The sequence below is a fragment of the Chaetodon auriga genome, chromosome 4 (assembly GCF_051107435.1).
Source record: "Chaetodon auriga isolate fChaAug3 chromosome 4, fChaAug3.hap1, whole genome shotgun sequence".
NCBI classification, from domain to species: Eukaryota; Metazoa; Chordata; class Actinopteri; order Chaetodontiformes; family Chaetodontidae; genus Chaetodon; species Chaetodon auriga.
The window spans coordinates 10,925,718-10,947,337 of record NC_135077.1 but is presented as its reverse complement, the minus strand read 5'-3'; the positions used below and the strand labels follow the sequence as shown (position 1 = coordinate 10,947,337).

The window sequence follows — 21,620 nt, the reverse complement described above, 5'->3', positions numbered from 1 at the left end:
ACCTCAGCCTTGGTCGGTTTCAAAAACGTGGACTGTATGAGCTTGTCTGTTCGATATTGTTGTGTAGTGGTACTGATAACACGCAACAACTGATTCTCAAGTAAGAGAAGCAAAGTAGTTGAGTGATTAGGCTTTTTCTCTGTGACTCTCTAAATTTGTTATTCCAAAAATAAAGACAATCCAATTTGAGGAAAAAGTTTCAATCATCTCTGCAAACAAAATATGTCATTTTTATTCAGCATTAGTATTTTGTTTACATTGTTCTATTTACAACATGGACACACATGACAGGAAATTTGAGGACTTCATGTCATTTTAAAATCAAAGTAAAATGATTTTTTTTTTTAAAAAAAAAAGCAAGTAAGCGGAGACATCTACAATTTAGAGGGGAGGACGAAAAAAAAGACAAGAATACAAAGACAATAGAATACACAAGGAAGTCAAGAGGAAGACAACGAGGTGGACAAATGGAACAAGCACAACCGACGACAGAACAAAGAAAAGTCTTCAAGCTGATGACATACAAGTGTCACAAGAACAGGGACGTGTCAGACTGCAGTTAGCACAGAAACGTGAGAGGCGGTAAAGGATGGGCATATAACAGCGTGGGCTAGAACATTAATACTGAAATGATCATTTAAAAAGGATCCATCACAAATATTTTTCCTCTCCAGACCCTGTTCATAGCTTGTGTAGCGCCTGCAGGCCCACCCATCACCCCCAACAGCTGAAAATGTTACAGATGATGATGATGATGATGATGATGATGATGATGAGGATGATGATGATGATTCAAGTATAATGGGGTGGGGTCGGGCTGTGCAAGTGTGCTTGTTGCTCACAGAGAAAGGAAGATCATGTAACTTCTCTCATTATCACAAAGGAGTTGCGAACAGACTGTGTGCATGTAGGTTGGATGTTAAGTCCTCAACAACTGTGACAGGTTAGGTGATGGCATTTCTTTTGTTTCCTTTAAAATTGACATTGCTGTATTGTCCATGTGTGAGGCTTTGGTAAGTTGGTAAACAATCTCTTGCAAGAACGCCAATTCACGACTTTAAAAAGTAGATGTCTGGACTTTGCTGCTGGGACAACGGAGGAAAATACAGTGTGTGTGTGTGTGCGAGCTGGTGGTTTGACAAACCTTCTAACTGGAAGTCTCGTGTTCATGAGATTTTTATGTCCCATGTCCACGAGCACATGCCCTTCTGAAATGTCCATCAGCAAGATACCGAATCCCTACAAACTCCAAAGATACTCTTCCAGCTCGCCCTGTACTTTGATCTCCTTGACAAGACTTCAAGAAAAGAGAATTTCACTGTGGGGATCAGTGTCACTTTGACACATGATTATTCATTGTAGAAGTCGTGGGGTTCACCTTTGTTGTCGGAACCAAGTCACCCCGTCACCCTTCCTCCATCTTCATTAAGAATGAACAGACATGACGGTCAAGAAACAACAGTGAACTAATGTGGAGTGGACGGACACAGAAGATGCGAGAAAAGCTGAAAGTCAGTCTCATTGAAAGAAAAGAACATAAAGAATCCTTCACATGGGTATTCACTCAGTGTGATGATGGGTTCACAGGATAGCGGAAAAAAAGCCAATAGTTGTTGTCTCAGTGGGCTAAAACATACCTTATCTACCTTTTTTCCATCCACACACTCACTCTAAAGCTGCACCGTGATCTAAAACACGCAAGCATTGAAATACCAAGCACATACACACATGTATCCGAGCATACTGCACACACACATATCTTAATTATAAAAGGCCACATACAGATTGTGAATCACTCACACTCAAAGTTAATGCACGCACCTCAACATCTAAATCGAACTTGCAGAAGAGAAGCGCTGAATGGATTCTGGAAATCCTACCTGAACGGTGTCATTTCAAAACAGAGTTTGCAACATATGTTAGAAATTATCCGACAAATGAATCAGAGAGGAATGATATACAAAGTGTAGCGCTAAAAATGGCATTTAAGCGATGAATACTTGCTAATTACTAAATATATGACGGATGCAGAATTAAGATATGGGACTAATGAAGCAAGAAATCATAGATCGGTAATGCGCTGACTGGCTGAGCTCTGTGTATCCACAGTATCCTTGGTAGCTGTCATTATCATATCTTTTGATGGTACCATGATCACCCTCTTCACACTGATAAGCCAAACACAGCTGAGTTATTCTCTACCAGTACAAACTGACAGGCAACTGGAACGCTGCACGGTTAAGTGCAGTCGCAGGTTGGCACAATCATGTGAAAAGGGAAAAATGGAATCATTAGTTTGAAAAAAAGACCCCCGTGAATACTGTGGATAATGCAAAAACCACAGGCCTGTGCAGACTTACAATGAATGCTGCTGTCCGTTTTTTTTTTTTTTTTTCCCCCATTAATATGAAGCATCCAGTGTTAGCTTAGAGGAGGGAGTGCACATCTACCTTCATGCCATCACAACACTGATAAATGAAATAAATTAAAATAAGATTATGGTTCAAAAGCTTCATCATTAAAATGCATCTGTACAGTAATAAATAGATTTGTCCTCTATTTACAGTTTGACAGACAGTTGTTGAAGCAGAGATTGCAGTTAAAAACACTAAATCCTAAATATTTCAAGAGTTATCGGTTTGTTTTTCTTCTTTTGTTTGGAGGATGAAGGGTTGGCGCTCAGGATTTTCCCCTCTTCATCATCCTTCCACCGGAAGCAAGGAAGGCAGGAAGGCAAACATGCAGGAGAGAAGACACACATGAACAAACAATGTCCTCCAATGTGTCTTTCCTGCGTTTCATCCTCAATGACTTTCCAAATTGGTGTTGTATTGCTGTAGCTGCAGTTGTTGTTAGAGTTTTCTTTGTTAAATTCGCCTCAGTGCACACATACACTTACACACACACACACACGCACACTCGCACACTCACGCACACACACACACATTTTGAGCACCCGATGCCTTGCTCTGGCCCCAACACGATGCACTGTGTATCCTCCTACAGCTTCTTGCTCACTCTGAAAAAAAGTTGCCTCTCAACCTAAGAACAGCTTTCTCTCAAAGCTTTTACAAAACCAATCCTAGAGCTGAGTCCTTAAGGAATCTTCTTCCTTGTCCCTCTTGGCCATTCAAAACATTAATTCATCTTCTTCTCGTTTTTCAAGGAGCCATTGCGTTTGTGTTTCCCGTTGGCCATGCTCTCGCTATGGCAATGTCCATTGGCCATGTTGCCATCATCCCTGGTGGCGCCGCTTCCTCTGCTCTGGTCCCCGACCTTCCCCCTAAGCAATCGGACCAACCGTTGCAGGGCAAAGAAGGCCAGAGCCAGAGCAGCCCCGACAGTGAAAATCACATCCAGCAGGAAGTACTGGTAGGGGGACACCTCGTATACAGCAGACCGCAGGTGGTTGGCACCGTGGTGACGGAGGATGTAGCTGATCCAGTAGACGGCCCTGGTCACAGGGTGGCCTGGCTGGTCTTTGTGAATGTTTGAGAGAAGACGTGCCTTCTGGCGGTACCTGGGAAGAGCGAGACAGAGGTTGGACGCAGGGACGTACAGACACAAGGAAACAAGTCTTTACGGGCAGCTTGTGAGAGACATATGAGAGTAAATCCATGGATGTAAGAGAGGTAAAGATGAATATTGTTCAAGACACAGAGTGGTCATTCCACATATGGTCACCAGATGGCACTGAGACACAATAACACTAATATACAAAGCATTTGTGTGTGGCCATGCATTGGAAATCTAACCTGGTGTCTGTGATGACGCTGGTCAGGGCTGTGTAGAGGTCTTCCTCGCTCATGTACTTCCAGTGTAGCATGATACCCATACCTTTGGCGGCCACGCGAGTCATGGTGTCATAATGGTCTCCAAACAGGGGCACGCCGACCACCGGCACCCCGTGGTACATGGCCTCATAGATGCTGTTCAGGCCACCGTGGCTCAGGAAGGCCCTTGTGTTGGCGTGGCCTAGATAACAGGAGGGATAAGGGATGTTATTTTGCACGTTAGATGTTATGTTCATTAGTTTTTTCTTGACAGGGCATTCCTTCTGCTGGGTTGTTTTTTCTAGATTATTTGCAATGTATGCAGTCGATCCGACAAACTGCTGCACACTCAGCATCTCACTGTTGCATGCAGGTGGAGGGGGGCCTATTTACAGTTTACATCTTTGTGTGTATCACTTCAACAGTATAATTAATAAAAAACCTCAGTCAGGGTTTTTATGAAGGGAGACATTTCTCCACACACATTTTAATCATTTTAAAAAAGGTGTGGTTCAACTAAAACACAGGAAATTTTAATTTTCTTCTGAGTCAGTCTTATGCACTTATCTGCATAGAACAACACAAATGCTCACAGAAATGCACAGACTTAAGTAAGACACAGTTTCTTTCCTCTTAATAGATACAGATCGCTGGAGGACAAGACAAAAACAAAGCAAGCACACAAATTCTGTAGATCATTGTGGCTAATTGTCATTACATTTTGAAGGAGACGGTGATGCTGTATTAATTAAATTGAACAGTAGCGTACCCAAACTGGATGTGCCAACAGCTGAAGCACAATGTGACGTAGCCGAACCACCGTTTTGTTTGCTACGCTCAAAATAAACTTGGCATAATAAAAATTATGTGCTCCACTTTGGCTGCAATAACACTTGATAAACTTCAGACTTTTTGCCAAAGTTTATTTTGTCAGTATGTGTGTCTCTTGCCACCACATGGCCATATTACTTGACATTGCCCTGTGATGCACCAACTATTGTACTTTGAGCTCTCTGCCCTATAAATACTGTTAATGTGCCTAATGCTACATTTCATCTAATGGCATTACATTTAATTATTAATCCACATTAGTGGGAAGGGTACTCCTTCCAAAGTGCATGTAGGCCTATACCTCATTCTGTTGACAAGAGAACTAGAAGGTGATGTACACATACGTGGTGTCCTCTCAATGTACTCACCTAATAAGTCATTCTGAGGCATCCAGTCAACAAGCTTGGTGTTGTTGCCGAGGTTACTTGGTGGGACTCCAGAGAATCTACAGAAGGAAATAATGAAGGAAGGAAATGGAACAACATTACTGAGATACCAGACTTCATCTCACCTCTTTTCAGATTGTGGTGTTATCACAGTGTGTGGACACAAAGAAAATCCCTGATATCACTTTACTGGGCGGCCGGTCACAATGCATTTCATATTCATTTCTATGTGTCAACACCTCTGATTGTGGGAGACCAGTGTGCACATACCACTTGGACTTACAATTGATGCTCTTTTATGCTACATACAGAAAAGCTGAACCACAAGATGAATTGCATTGATTCGATTCTCTTTTTGAGCAGTTTGGTTTCAGCTGAACATTGTGCTGCTGCTAGCAACCACTGAGGGCATCAGTTCCACAGCAGCTTGTCTGATGTGTGACCAATGTTAACAGACATCTTATCTACCCCTTGAATACCCTTCTGGAGTTTTATCTCGGGTTTCCCTAGATTTTATTTGAGACAAAGGTGGAGAACATGCACGGCGTGCACAGTGTCAACAGTTTGTGCGAGCACCTTTAGAGTGCTGTGCACTTAAGTGGGAAAAAAAAAAAATCACGATTTCACTTTTACTTAATTCAACTTGAGGTCAGACAAAGGACAAAATGGCACAGAGCCTGATGGAAAAGGTGAAGACAGGAATGATGAAGGAATTTCCAATGTGACCAGTGAACAGACAGCAGGTTAACCTGCATGATATGGAGGCTATTGAAAAACAAAATGCTCGATTTTGATAAAAATATTCAATAAATAAAGAGATAACATAGAAGAAGAAGAGGTGGTTATGTGCAGGACTATTTCTTGACCGGGCTCAGTATCTTCCAGGAGTCTCTTATGGTTGCCTGGCAAACTCATGGCCGCCACGAGACTCCAGGAAGTTACTACAGAAAGTGTGAATCGGTGTATTTCCCAAAATGTCAAAGTATTCCTTTAATTTAGCCTTTCTGCAATCAGTTTACTGCAAACAAGCTAACCATTATACTGCCTGTCTGAGGCTACTGCACCATTTTAAGTAACTGCTGGGCTAACTGTGAAGATATTTACTCTTTTATTTTTAGTCTTGTGCTTGCTAAACACAGCTGTGCACCCATACCTGCAAAGTGAGGGCAGGAGATGTACACATAGTGTGTACAAGAGAGACTGAATATACAGAAGCTTCAATGAACCAGTTGAGTTAAACATTTCTATCATTCAAAGAGTGAACAAAGGGGAATTCAATGTTGATTTCTTCTTCCCCTAAATAAAATGCAAAAAGCAGAAGGCCTTCGCTTGTTCACTCACAGACATTTAGGTTTCAACCCTTTGTCCTCTTCGGGCTGGTGGTGAATGTGCGCAGTATTGCGTGGGTGTCTGTGGTTGTGTGTGCGGAAGCATTTTCCAACAAATGCAGCACACAATACATATGCATTCTACATTACGACCCCCATCCGTCCATCTCCGTCTCCTTCCCTCCCTAACTCAAACTCTTTCATCTCTCTTTCTGCCCTCAACAAAGCACCAATTGACTGTCCTGCCAATCAAAGCCTACATTCATGTGGCCAATTATCAATGACACGATTCATTTGGCTTGGTCCCTGTCCCTCTCATCAGCCCTCTTTCTTTTCCATCGTTTTAGTTTGGGAGGGCCACTGAACACCAGATAACCGTTCAATGTCATATCCAAAGTCTTGGGCTCCTGTCTATCGCCACTAATTTCATATCAGCGTCTCACTTCACCTGTAGACCTCGATATCTCACCATTAAAGGTCAGCACTTGAGAACAGAGGAGCGCGTTTTGTTTGCCTTTGTCATCTTATGCACTAAAATGTCACACTGAAATGACAACTTATGCAGTATTGCTAACACATGTTGCGTGCCAAGACAAATCCAGTGTCCAAAATTACGACACACCTGTGCCTTTTGCTCACAGCCCTGCAAAGCTTTATGAGCGGACACTGCTCATAAAGTGCAGCTGTTCGATCTCACTAAAATTCATCGCAATTTTGATCCAGTCATTTAGTGTCCTGATGTTGAACTCTGCTCCCAACATGCCACAGTCGGCTGCTAAGGGCGCTGCACCCCTTATCTGATTTTCCCTCAGCTTTATGGACTACGTAATGCATATTCTCTTTCCATGCAATACAATACGGAAAGAGAATATACAGTATACAGAAGATAAGCTATCACACACTTAAACCACTCCTGTGTTATTGAAGGAATCAACAGAGGGCTAAAATGTCGGTATGAGCATTTACTTAACACATGGAAATACCATCTTTCCGATGGTAGATTCATACTCCAGTTACTGTTAGAGAAACAAACTCACTGCCTTGTTGACTGCCTTGTTATAATTCATGTTGACTTCACATTACCCTAGACTAATTTAGTACATATTTTTCCACCTCATGGTTGTATGCCTCCACCAACCAGCCAAGTTGCATTTACATCCGTGTCTGTCCATACTCATAAAAGGTATTCAGTGTATTTTGGTGAAATGGAAACTATCATGGTCACAATCTCCCCTTCTGTTCCTGAGTTATGGTGTTGAATAATGGCCAGAAAAGTGTTTTTTTACAGAACATTATGATGTCACAGTCAAGTTGACCTTTGACCTATTAAATAGAAAATGCTATCACTTCATCTTGTTATCCGATGAGACATCTGTTTACAGTTTCGCTATAATTAGCATATGAATTCTTGAGTTATGGCCAAAAATGTGTTGACCACCAAAATCTAATCAGTTCAGCCTTGAGTTGAATAATTGTGGCATATCTGATGAAATTTCTTCAAGTTGTTCCCAAGACATCACTCACCAGAATGGGACTGTATGTATGTACAGCTGGACGCATGGCCAACCTGAACACATAATAACTCTGGTTTCTATTTTCTGTCTCCTTGCTCTGACCTCATATGCTCCATCTGAGTGATCTTTCTAAACTCACAGCGGTGGTTTGTCTATTGATGGCTAACTAAGAACTTCACCCATGCACTTGCTGTTAGTTATTTGTTTATTGTTTGTTATGTGTGGTGTCTAGAAATATAATGTTAGTAAATTACTTCACCAATTAACATATGCTCCAGAGAAGAGTTTTAGCTAAAGTCCTTGTTAAACACCTTTAAGTTGCTAAAAGGCACCTCTGCATGTCACACACAGTTCAAGAAGGAAATGCAATGACAGAAAATGATGTCACTGTAATTGTGAAAGGTTACAATGTACGAACTGAGATGGAAATAAAAATGGAAAAAAAAACAAAAACAAAACTCTCCACACATTTTGAATGTATAACCACAGTGTTTACAGTAATGCTAAAACCTAGAACAAAAACTGAGATGAAATTAAAAAAAGAAACAAAAAGAAAAAAAAACATGAAAATGGACCACAGCTAAACTGAAATAGACATCTATGACCAAAGTAAAAATAAAAACAACATATCATTTTAAAACTGTAATTATCCGGCACAGACACACCTAATGAGAGGTTACACTGTCATTCTGTCAGGTATGACATTATAGTAAATTGCGCAGTGTGTTTGTTTGTGAAGTGAAGACCTTATGCACCAGCCACCAACCTCTGCACTCAAGCACAGGCTCAAACATTAACCCAGCTGCACCACCTATCTATAGAAAAGCCAGCTTTGGGGACCACTGCCATGTGCACATATTACAAGGACCAAGGCATTGTTCCTGCAGCCTTGTGCGCTGCTTGGGACATACCATAATACATAGACCGACAGTTGATCAACATGTTGCATTGTCTGGTAAGGATTATGCATCCTCACACATTTGGATGTCTGATTAATTATTACTTTGCCATGCACCAGATAAAACACCAGATAAAACTCAAACACGATGAAAGAGAATGCAGCCAATGAACTTGGTTAGAGATAAAAGTTATGGATTAACAGGTTCATGAATGGAATTTTAAAGCACTGTGAAACTGGGTCTCCCAGGATGTTTTTTCCTCTCGTTTTCATAGTCAATGGGTCATTGCTCTGGGAGAGATTACATTTTAGTCACATCTATCGATTTTAATGGACAAGCACAAACAAAACTTGATAACTCTGTGTAGGACTGAACCCTGAACACTTAAACGTCTGCATTTGTAGAGCTTTTTTGCACAGCTTTTCTTTTTGTTTTATTTTTTCTCTTCATTCTTTTTAAACCCTGTATTTAAAGATAGATGTAATCATTTCCAAAATTCACGTTTTTAATCGAACAAATTATTCTGGTTCAGTCCATATTTGTTGCCGTTTAGCTTTTCAAAAGCAACATTTTCACTGCAATCAAAAAACTGCTTGCACTCCGGTTTACTGCACCAAAGGGAGGCACACACCTGTATTAACGAGCCAGTCTAGCAACAATAAGCCCAAGGGTGCGATTATTCTTTCATCATTATTTTATGCTTTGATTGGATTAGCCTGCTGCCTACATGTATTTATGTGACAAATCGGACCAGTTCTATTCATAATTCATTTAATCCGATGAATCACTTTATTCAAATTGGGGATTTTCTCATTTTTCATTTTTATTTTTAGGGTGATGATGATGTCATTAAGTGTGATGAATGACATTCGAAGCTTCATTTAAAAACCTCAATAGAAGCTCTGAATGTTAAAAAAAAAAAAAAAAAAAAGACATTCAGTGCAGCCTTAACAGATACCTTACCTCCAGACGACACGCTGAGGCAGTCTGGCAAGGGCTCCCGCCAGTTTGTGAGCAATATCCTGGGAAAGGTACTTGACCCCAGCTCCAAACGACACCACCACAAAGCCATGCTCTGCTGTGTCATTCACCCATGCCTCAAAATCCTGTTGAAATATGAGAAACTGAAGGTGAGAGCTAAAAATACACATTTTGTACAGCTGCTTTGCCCATGAAAAAGAAAAGAAATAATACAGTGCAACACGACTATGCTACGTGTTTTGTTGGAGATATATTTTCAACTTTTAAATTCACTTTACTTCACCTTATCGGTCCCTTCTTTTCATTGTAGATTCATTTGTGTGTTTTACATGTATTCAAATGACCAATATTGGAGATAAAATGTGTTAAAAGCATTTAACATCTACTTTATAATTAATGCATTTGAGTGAGATAAATATAAAACAGACTATTAACATGAACTTTGACATTGTAGTGTTGTCTCATAGCCAGACAGGATTCATGTCTAGCAATCATTCAAGTGAGGTGTGCTTCACACCAATCCTTTGTGAATGATGAATGAATGGTTTGCACATTTACAGATCAACGTGATCGAGTTTGTCAAAATATTCTGAGCAGAATAACACAATGTCTGAGTATACAAAAGCAAAACATTTTAACAATGTTGTCATTTGAAAAGCGGCAGGGGGATGAGAGACTCCCAGAGGATTAACTTCTTAACAAGTGTGATATAGATATCATATTGCAGCTGGTACAGGCTGTAAAAAATATTTCCTTGCGCACAACTTAAATGAAAAGGAAATTTGTAATGTATAAAAAGCCTACAGAAGTTTATCAAGCAAGATACAGAGTGCCTAATGCATGAAGCCGTTAAATATACAGTTTACAAGTTAATGAGTCAGAACTGCCAGTACGGATGTGCTGAGCATGGATTTTGCAGTGTGGTGCCTGGTGTTGCATTATACATCATCACTGCATATTATGACAATAATGAACTAGAAGGGCACTCGGACAGCGTGGACCTCCACCAAGGCCACCAGTCCACTCTTCTTAATCTAAAAGCGCAAATTTCACGGTCAATATTACAGCTTGTTCTCGTCAAGCGTAAAGTTCAAACCTTTCTTCCTCAGCAGGTCTGGTGGAGTTCATTGCAGCCAATTCACATTTGGATGTAAGACTATAATTATTTGCATATGTGTGTATTTACATTTCAATAGCCACACTTTACTTTGAACCATAGGTTGGTACAACTGTACCTGTTCCCTGTCCTCGAGTGCTCCATAACAACTGCTTTCTGTGGGAAGTTTGAACAACTACGTGTGTCCGCTACCCCAGAGAATTACTGGTCCCCGTTAAGTGGACTGTGATACGCACTCATCGTATTTGTACAATTGGCCGTGTTTTGTCACTATTGAACACTATTACCATCTATTGGATTTTAAGATGTACGGCATTTATTCTGCAAGGGCAAATGCCCTGTCTTTCAATGTTAATGTGAAAAATAATTAATTTATCCGCTGCATGATTCAGATCAACATTAATTGGGTTCTTCATTCACCCATGCTATACGTTTCCACCAAGATTAATGAAAATCAGGCCATTAGTTTGTCTGTAGTCTGTAACAAACCAGCAAACTGGACAGAAAACATAACCACCTTTGAAGTAATACTGTTGATAGTCCACAGAGTCCCTAATTTTAATGGACCTGTAATGGGAATTCTTATTATTCATCTTCTCTGTTTCTCAATCGTAAGCATTCGTCTAGATGGCCTTATCTTACCACACTGTGTCTGTGAGGTACTCGAATTTCCTAGTTTGACTTCTTTCTTCCTCAGTAAATGTGACATGAATTGTTATCTTTTCTCAATTGCTGCCAATTTACTTCAAAATATACCACTAAACATACAGTTGGCAAGTAGTGCTTTTCCTCAAGAGATCCCTATTTTAATCTCTACAGAGCCCTGGCATACCCTGTGTATGCATTACCTTGATAAATCAATGAATACAAAACTGGAAAACATACAAATTCAGGTACTTTATTGTGTCTGTGGGGAAACTAACTCACAGTACTGCTGATATACAATAAATTACAAAGCACCATAAAACTATACAAAATCAATAGAGCAGCCAGCCATCAGAGCAACACAAATCACTCTACAAGGCATCTCATCTTCTCATCTAATCTATACATTCACTAACACACATTGTTTAAGTTCACCTAAATCAGAACAAACTTATGTGAACACGTTTCAGCTTAATGTACCAAGTTTTGAGATATCTGTAGTTTCTGCTAACAACTCAACACAATGGAGGTGATAATGAAGAATTTCTTATTATGATGCTGAAAGAAAACTCATCAGCACATCGCTCCAGAAACGACATCCACATGGAGGTATGAACTCATGAGCACTTCAGTATAATATAAAATCACTTCTGTTATTTAGATCAAAGTCAGACACTACAGCCGAGCTCACAGTCGTAATTACTACTTGATGTTGACATGAAGAGTATTTGCAAGTCTGAAACTGGTAAATATGATAACATCTCTGTATGATCTCTAAATGCAGATTATCCCATTTCCTTCTATGACATAATTTCCTGAGCAAAGTTAAAGGGTCAGGGAAGAAAACTGCAGCTATATCTAATTAGACGACAAAGACCAAATTAAGCAGCTAATGAAATGATGAATTTTACATCTGCCACCCATCCTAAACACTGTCCATATTCATTGGTACACTGTGGCTTCGGTCTATGAAAAAAAAGATGTAGAATGTCACCACTATGGTTAAATCAAAAGACAAGAAGGAGGCCTGACAGCTACTCTGAGGCAGTGAAAACAAGAGGCACGACATTCCTTTGGAAAAATGACGACAGTGGTATCCTCCTCCTCCAGGGTCTTCTTCCTGGAGGCAGGAGACCCATTTACTAAAGGAGTTAACTGTATTCTTGTACACACAAAGTGGGACTGTTTGGTAGTAATGCAGCTTGCTGCCAGCTGATCAAAAAATGCTTTTCACTTGGCAGATGATGTATATTTGAGAATGAAAAGTAAAGATGTACGGACTGTGAGGAGGGATCAGGGAGCAGCCATGTTGGAGTGATAGAAGTGGAGGACAAGCAGAGGGAGGGAGGCTAACGGTCCAGCTGCGGCAGCTAAGACCTGCCCTGGCACAGAGCAACCTCAGGGGCACACTGGGCTCTACTGTCCCCACAACGCCGCCTCAGTGACCCCATAAAAGAGTCTCAGTGTCCCCAGAGCTCTGCCCGGAACAATGGCCTCGTTCTCCCTCCAATTCCATTATAACTCCCTCCACACAACACGGCACAATGCTCCCTATTGGCTGGAGCGGCATTGCAAAACCCCCCGCAGTAGATGCCGACGGCCCGCGCTCTCGGCGTCCAAACGCTGGACTAACCCCCGTCACCACCCGCCTCTGCTCTCCATGACTGCCCTCCCTCTCTGCTCAAAATCTACCATGTCCATTCAACCCAAACCCATCCTCACCCCAGCAACCTCTATAAAGGATGGCTTTGTAGCAGCATCTGATAATAAGGGATACCAAGTGATAGCAGAGACAATGGGTACAAGCAAGGGTAGATACAAAAAAAAAAAAAAATACTAAATCTCTGTCAGGAGAAGGGAGATAATCCACAGAGGAAAGAAACCAGAGAGACAGGCTGTCAATGAATAGAAGTGTGTGTATTTTATGTATGTGACCTGACAATGTGCTACATACTTGTCATTCAATACATGTTGCAACCAAGGTGAGCAAAGTGACAGCTCTATTAACAGTAACTCAACCAAGGAAGAGTCCAAAACATTCACGTGTGCGAGCAAAACATTTGCTCGGCCTTTGCTTATATGCAATACAAAAGGATAAACTTCTGTGCAACAGTACAGCTTTCCTAATGTCATGGTCAGACTCTGGTGCCATGAATTAGCCATTGTACTGCAGTGTTTTTGTCACCAACAGCACAGAGCCCTCATTTCCTGTTCCAGCACTCTTAAAATTATACTAAATACTGTGAGAGATACAAATTTTTCAGCCATCATACATTTTCCCATACTGCGATGACTATCCCTTTAACATCTCTAGGTGTAATGGACCATTGTGGGTGATGTTTCATATCATTTCACTGATTTATGACTAAATGAGGAAGAATCTTGATGTAGGTATTTAATTTGCTGGATTATCCAAAAACAGACATTGCAGCTATTTCAATCTGATAAAGTTTCTCTCTGCTTTCGCAGAGAATATAGATCGACAACGTGACAGGAAATGACATATGCTGTGAAAGGGACCTCCTACGCTACACAGCATTATCCTTGTTGTGTATGAGACCACAAAACTACAAAACCACCTGATCATGTGCATGCCAGCTGTCTGGGTGTGTCAGTACTGACCTGTGGCAGTGGACTGGGAGGCTTGGTAAGGATGCCTCCTATGTACACCACATGTGGCAGGGTGGGCCTGGGGAACTCCAGAGCCATATCGGTGCATAGCATCCATAGCCGGCTACCCTGCACCAAGTCAGCCATGGCTACTTGAGGCTTCACTCCATGTTTCTTCATAATCCGGTCATACTTGGGTAATGCAATATAATGGACTCCAAAGCGCTGCACAAGGTAAACTGCCGTGTTGGTGATCCTCTGGACCAGAGACATGTGGTCTGTCAGCAATGAGTTAAATTCGGGTACGTATGAAAGCGGAGCTGGAGCACCCGCTTCTGCAGGGTACCACAGGCCTGTGCTGAACACAGCATATTGCACACCCAGGATATGAGCAAGCACAAAACCACACATCTCATTAGGGTCCACGAGCAGCAGGTCAAACTTGGCCTCCCTGAGGCGGGTCATTACCTCGACATTGCCAACAACAGCATCACAGTTCTGAGAGTAGTGGTCAAGAATGTCAAACAGCTCCAGAAATGTCAGGCGGCCTGAGAAGATGTTGCTGACTTTGGACTGGAGGAAATTGTCAGCTGTGGTGTTGTTAAAGATCCCTGGGTAATGCTGTAAGTGGTAGTGAGGGGACGGGGGCACCGCACGACCCTTTGAAATGAGAAAGTGGGTCTCATGGCCTTCCTGGTGCAGAGCTGTGGCCAGTGTTTTGAAGATGTAGAGATGTGATTCGAACATGATGGGTGGGACCACGATCACTTTAGCGGCCCATGATTCACTGGGACTCCAGCTGAGGAGACCAAGGAGGAGTAGCAGTGATGAGGGTAGTAGCATGGCTGAAATGATAAAGAAATGAAAGATATTAACGGCTAACGTCAAAATAAAAATAGAGGACAGTCGTCAAAAGCAATGCCATAATAGAATGGCTTACTTAACGTGTGTACTTTGTCATCTTAAACTTTTATCTACTGTATGAACCTTTACTTTGGCGTACCTCTTATCAGTCACCCATGATGCCAAGAAGTTACAGTTAAACAGTTACACACACGGCAAAATCTTAAACTGCATGAATCAACTTTCAACTTTTGAAATCATTTCAATCCCGTCCTCGTCCTCAAATAAGTTTCCACGCTGTCGAACATTCTGAGAAGATTGAGAGATTAACACTTAAAAGTATCTGTGCGATTAAATTTTTTTATTGTCAATGATTTACTAATTCACCTTTGCCTCTTTCTACGTGTTTAGATTCCTCCATTTCCTCCTTCTTCGCTCTGTGCACAACCGTCACCGACATGGCGTGGGTAGCACCAACGTCACTCTAAGCCTTTGCCTGCTCTATTCACCAACACAAAGAGCCATTGTCATGCCACCATGTCATACCCTGTGCTTTATATGCTAACAATCATTGTCCCTCTCACTTGGATTAATCATCAGTACTGGAAACCGCTTCATGGACAGGCATCACTTATCCAGGTCTTCCTAATCCACAATGACTAACCCATGCTCTCCTTCCACAGGTTGTTACACCATAAGGAATGTGCTGGCCTTTGGAGGAAAATGTATAAAGGACAAAGCAAAACTGTGATTTGGGCTTCAGACCTGGAGCTAAGTAAGCAATGTAAGCCCCAGCCAAAAGAAGGGCTTTTTCTTGCTTTCTTGTGCAGCAAAATGAGTGGTCCACGTTTTTAACTTGCTGAAAACAACATCACACGTGGCAGCAGATTAATAAAATGTTAAGCCATTTACATAATATGTATAGCTTACCTTCTCCTTCCAAAGCTCTCCTTTCGGAGCACTGGAGATGGCATACAACTATTCAATATGCCGTTACAACATCGCATGCAGATTATCAGTTCATAATTTCCGATGAGACCAATAAGCAACTAAGCAAGAAGGTTAGCAAGAAGCAGGTAAATAAAACAGGACAGGTTCAAGTTTAAATGGTATTGTGCTTGCATGGTTATCACAGTGTAAAGACCTGAAGATAGGGGGGATCGGAAAGTGTAAACTGCCTGAAGGTGTAGATGTGGTTGCAAGTGTGACAGGCCACAGCACCCTGCAATCCTGAACAGCATAAGCCGTTATTTTTTAAATACATCTCATGCACTTATCTTCATTGATGACATTACTGTTAGGTCTGAATCTATATCAAATGGCAAGGCCCATATCGTTTCTGCTGAAAGTCTCCTGATAGCATCTGAACAGGATCATATAGTGCATCAGCCACCTGCTTGTCCACAATATGAGGTTTCTCTCCGCAAACAGCTGGGACCTGGTGGGAAGAGGACGCAAGGTGGCAGCCATTTTGTTTAGCATTCAGAGGATTTCGTTACAAACACTTCTCGGCCCAGACTGTTGACAGTAGCTATAGGAACCAGCCACTGTCTACTGTGGACTGTGATCCGTCAGGACTTAAGTTACTAACAATGGAGTCTGGTTACCATGCGCACAGGTAGGGCTGAGGAAATTATCTGGATTAAGAGAATTGAAGCAGATGCAATGACGAGCTGGTCTGGGTAAAGACATAGTGGAGATGAAAAAGACACAATTTGCGGAAATGTAATATATCCATGTTTTCATTAGTGTGTAATCACGAAAATATGAATTGTTGGGTTTTCGTTACCTTAGAATGAGCTCTTTATATCTACGGGGGAGTGGGTCCTCTTTCACAAAGTCCACCATGTTGCACCCCCATGTTTCTACAGTGGCACAGAATGGACAAGCCAAACACAGGCTCCCGAGAGCACCTTTTTCACAGCCGCCGTAGGGGAGGGTGAGGTGCGGTGTGTTCAGTTGGTTGCAATCTATAACTTCACTGTGAGATGCCACTAAATCCTACATGCTGGACCTTTAAGTTATACCCAATAATTCAGAAATATAGCAATAATAACAGATATATGATAATTTACTACTATTGCGTATTGACATTCAGTGAGTCCTACTGTGATGATCTGATCAAAATGATCAATTTGGACACCGTAACTGTGTCCGAAGTCACGATTATTATTAGCAGTAAATTCAATTTAAACAAAGAAAATTAGTAAAAGTTTTGCTTTCCACATATGAAGAATTCTTTCTGATAATGTATAACCATGCATCACAAGTGATTGCACTGAACATCAATTTGATTATTTTATATGATTATACAAGCATATGCTATTTTGCTATTGATTTTTCTTTTTTAGTATTAGCATTTTAGCTTTGTATCAACAGTTCAGTTCCAACAACCACATCTCATTTTAACAAAACCACACCAGTAAATGGTAACCAACTACCACCACAACAAACAAATGTAGTAAATAATTAGAAAAGCCCGCAATATCTCTGCGATCATCTCAAATTAACTGGCTTGTATTGCAGCTTTGGGTTGTGTATTATTGAAAAACAAATCAATTACAGCTTCCACAGAAAGAATTTTCATCCATTAAGTGACACAAGATGGTAATTGTACAGTAATTATACCTCTCTAATACCATAATCTCAACGAAGATTTCCTTGATTCAGCACAGCAGGAGGAGCAGCCTTGCTGCCTCCACAGTGGGGGTTCATTAGCTCAGTGCACCCTGCTGAGAGCAGAAATGTGACTCCCAAGAACTGATATTAAGTCAAACACACTCAGTCCAAGCTCTTTATCTTGCCTTATATCTTTCAAAAGGAGACTGATTAACTAATCGTATCTTTGTTTGCTGCAAAAGAATCCGAATGAGGTCTCTTGAAGGTCAAGACTGCCTAGAATATGCTCTACAGTATACAGAGCAAATGGACACATAACCACTGAGACGCACAGTTCACTTCCGGTCAGGTCTTTCTGGGAATGACAGCATGGAGACAGATTTGTCACCTATAAAAAGCTGTTCAGTGTCATGAAATCATTAACTGTAGCATGGCATTTCTTAACATATCACAAGTCTCTGATAACGAGTTCTTGGATACCGACACATAAATTGGTCTGACTGCAGCATTTCAGTGTCAACAAAATATATCTCATTAGCTCAAAGTCAGCAGAAGGTTAAGATAATGATGCAATATCTGTAAAAAATTGTCCTTGTGCATCGAAGATGAAAGGTAGAGCCGAGAACTTCGTAGATAAGTTAAGCTAAGGTCCAGAGCCCTTGAATTTTTGGTGAAAACGGTCTCTCTGCATATCCTTATATGTATAAGCTTTGCCAGCATTTGAAAGAAAGTGGACATTGGATATAGATAAACTAGTAAATATCCTCCTCATACATAAAGGCTGTGAAAATATAATTGCAAAATGTCTGATTGGACATTCAGTGACTAAACCCACATTAACTTAGGCAGTCCACTGCTGATTTTGATGCAACTACAGCCCAGACAGACATTCAGTATCCCATTCAACCCCATTTAGCTCCACCTATCAGCTCTTCTTCTTCCTCACGTCACCTTTTTAGATGATGTCACTGCCGACTCTTGGTACTATTTCTTATCACTTTCATAATCTCATATTACCACAGACACAGAGCAACCATCAACAGCCAAGAACAGGTCAGACCAGCTTGGTCTTTCCAAGAGTTAATTTCTGTTTTACAAGAAATGAATAAGGCAGGAGGTCAGAGTCATTAAAGTTTTGGATCTTTTGTCTTTATTCGTATTTTGCTTTTATATCTTGTTTTCAGTTGCAATTAGTTTCTAAAGTGGATTTGCCTTTTTATTTTTGGGGGGTTTAATAAAATATGGGGGGTAGTTCACTGGGGAAACACTCCCTAGCCTCCTGATGCTCGGTGTGTTGACAAATTTGACTAAAACTAAAGGTGAGGTTTTTTTTTCCCTTTCTATAGCCTAGTTTCTATTTCACTGAACTCAAATGTTTTTTTTCCCACATCTTGTCTCAGGTTTTAATTTTGTTTTAGTTAACTATAATAACCTTGCAGGGGACTGAGACAAAGCAGTAAGGTTTCAAGTAACCGTCAACAGAATCTCATTAACATAATGTACTGCAAATAAAGAAGCACCAGTGAACATGAGGAGTGGAAAAAAAGAATGTAGTGGTTAAAAAAAGGCATAAACATATACTTTAAAATGTCCTTGCACCACATATTCAGCCCATAGTAATACCTCTTGAGATTACATTTATTATGAAATAAAGACTATCTACCCATGACAATCTATGATACCTACAGGGTTATCAGAGTTGGCTAGACGATGTCAAAGCACCTGTTTGGGGCTGGCTTCCTAATGTCCGACATCTTCTCCCACTGTAAAGGCTGGCATGTGAATAGGTTTTTTCCTCTGCCTACAGCCCTGTTATTGATTCATGAGAGAGGACTGTGCTGCAAATTACAAGTTTTTATTATAGTCATAATGCGGGGGATGGTGGTCTGTTGGTCGGATTGCTTGTGTGGATGTCTGGCTACAGTGGTTCTGTTCTGTTCTGTTCTGTTCTGTTCTAAAACGACTGGCATAAGGACCGAGTGCAAAATGCTTTGGGTAAAGATAAAGAGGGCTGGCCGAACAGGTGCCCTGATGCAGGTATGCTCATTGGAAAACAAAAAACGCAAAAGAGAAACACTGCTTTAAGGTCACGCGGGTTTGACGCGTAATTCCCCCTAAGATTTCAGGTCATACGTGATGTCCCACTGGAGATTTGGGGTTCGAAATGGAATTTTCACTTCCCCCACAGCTGCGATGCCACAATAGTGAGTTGGTTAAGTTTTATGACAGTGTTTGCTTTTCTGGAACTTAAATTACAACGAAACCGTCTGTGCGCGTACGTCTGGGGTGAAAAGGCAGGTTCTAACACGGAGCAATGAAGCCATTCTGACAACCCAGAGAGCACCCCTAGCATTTAAAAGGGCTTGTAAACAAACGCTTTGAAAATGCTCTTACAGAGAAACTCAAAGTTAAACTGTGGCCTTCTCCCATGGTAACATTTTCGCCATGGACGTGAACGCAACAGAGCACCCTGGCTACACCTGCGTCTCAGGAGCTCTCGACCATCACACCTGAGCTTCCATTAAAAACAAACAGAGTTCACAGCTGTCAACTTTAACAGCGTTCACCTATTCTTTGACAGCCTGACAAAACGAGTAAAAAGTGGAGTTTGGCTCAGTGATCCAGGATGAGGTGACGCCGCACCTGTTGCCAATTCGCTTACCTTCTCACTTGAATGTTGCTCAGGAGAGGTGGGGGTGAAACTGCAATGGTAGTCCCAATGTTCTTGGACGGATTTTAAAGTGTCGGGGAGATAAAACACATAAAAAGTGGTGAGGACTTGTGGCAAAATGGGTCCCCGGGTAAAGAAGACGCGCAGATGGAACATTAAACTCGCAGTCCCACTTGCAGGGGCGGTGAAAGGCGGGACTAACTACGGTGAGATGGAGAGGAAGGGCGGGGCACACCGGAGGGGGTGAGTGAGAGTGGTTGTGTAAAACACAATTAGGGTGGAGTATCTGTACATGCAGGTGCTTTGCCTCTATTACAGGTGAGTCCAACTGTGTTGATACTGTAAACCGTGGGGATGAGGGTATTGATCGAAGGATGAACTGATCAAGGAGGAAGTTGCCACTGTATTTCTTGAATCATGAACAGTGATTCATTACAGGAAGATGTCAGAGGAAAGATATTGTCTCTGAAGGAAAGGAAAGCTTGAACTTATATCTAAATTTATATCTATATCTTATATCTAATTTTGATATATTAGGTTTTAAAATACAACATACACAGTAATTGGTGACTTGGTAGTTGTAGGCTACATATTGAGATTCCATACTCTCTAATACAACCCTGTGCCCAATAAAGTTGGGGCACTGTGTAAAGTGTAAATAGAAACAAGATATGATGATATGCAAAACATTGAAACTTCATATTCAATTGAAATAGCACAAAAACAACACATCAAATGTTGAAACTGAGAAATGTAATTGTTTTTGGAAATGATGTAGAATTTGAAGCCAGCAACACTTTTCAAAAACGTTGGGTCAGGCTCATGTTGAGCACTCTGCTGCATCACCTCTGCTTTGAGCAACACTGTGAGTGTTTGGGAGCTGAGGAGACCAACTGATGTCATTTTGATGAAGTAAGGCCTTGGCAGCATATGTTGCTCCAAAACCTGTGTGTGTGTGTGTGTGTGTGTGTGTGTGTGTGTGTGTATATATATATATATATATATATATATACGGTGGCAACACTGTCGCCTCACAGCAAGAAGGTCCCGGGTTCGATTCTCGCTGCAGGCACCGGGTGTGTCCTCCACCATGCCTTTGGTGCCTGCTGCTCGAGGAGGGCCTTTCTGTGTGGAGTTTGCATGTTCTCCCCGTGTTCACCTGGGGTATCCTCCGTAAAATATACCCCCACTAAAAACATGCAAGAAGATCACCACCTGACCAATGGTGACGCCGAAGATGGGTCCCCGGGCGCCGGTCTGGCTGCCCACCGCTCCTGGTCTGCCACGGAGGAAGGACGACCAGGATGGGTTAAAGGCGGAAGTTAAATTTCACCTCGTGTGCCGTGTGCCGTCGTGCTCGCATGTGTGTGTGACAAATAAAGGGGAATGTCTCCCCCCGATTC

The 21,620-nt window shown here is 41.5% G+C and overlaps 1 protein-coding gene across 1 annotated transcript; it reads right to left on the bottom strand.

Moving 5' to 3' along the window:
• Positions 1–203: 203 nt before the first annotated feature.
• ugt8 (UDP glycosyltransferase 8) lies at positions 204–20,362 on the bottom strand. The gene is made up of 6 exons (XM_076728581.1): positions 20,209–20,362; positions 14,097–14,929; positions 9,695–9,837; positions 4,973–5,049; positions 3,756–3,975; positions 204–3,520 (listed from the first exon to the last, which is right to left on the bottom strand). The coding sequence occupies exons 2-6, from the start codon at positions 14,925–14,927 to the stop codon at positions 3,139–3,141; spliced, it is 1,653 nt and encodes a 550-aa protein (XP_076584696.1). The 5' UTR covers positions 14,928–14,929; positions 20,209–20,362; the 3' UTR covers positions 204–3,138.
• Between the last annotated feature and the right edge of the window lie 1,258 nt (positions 20,363–21,620).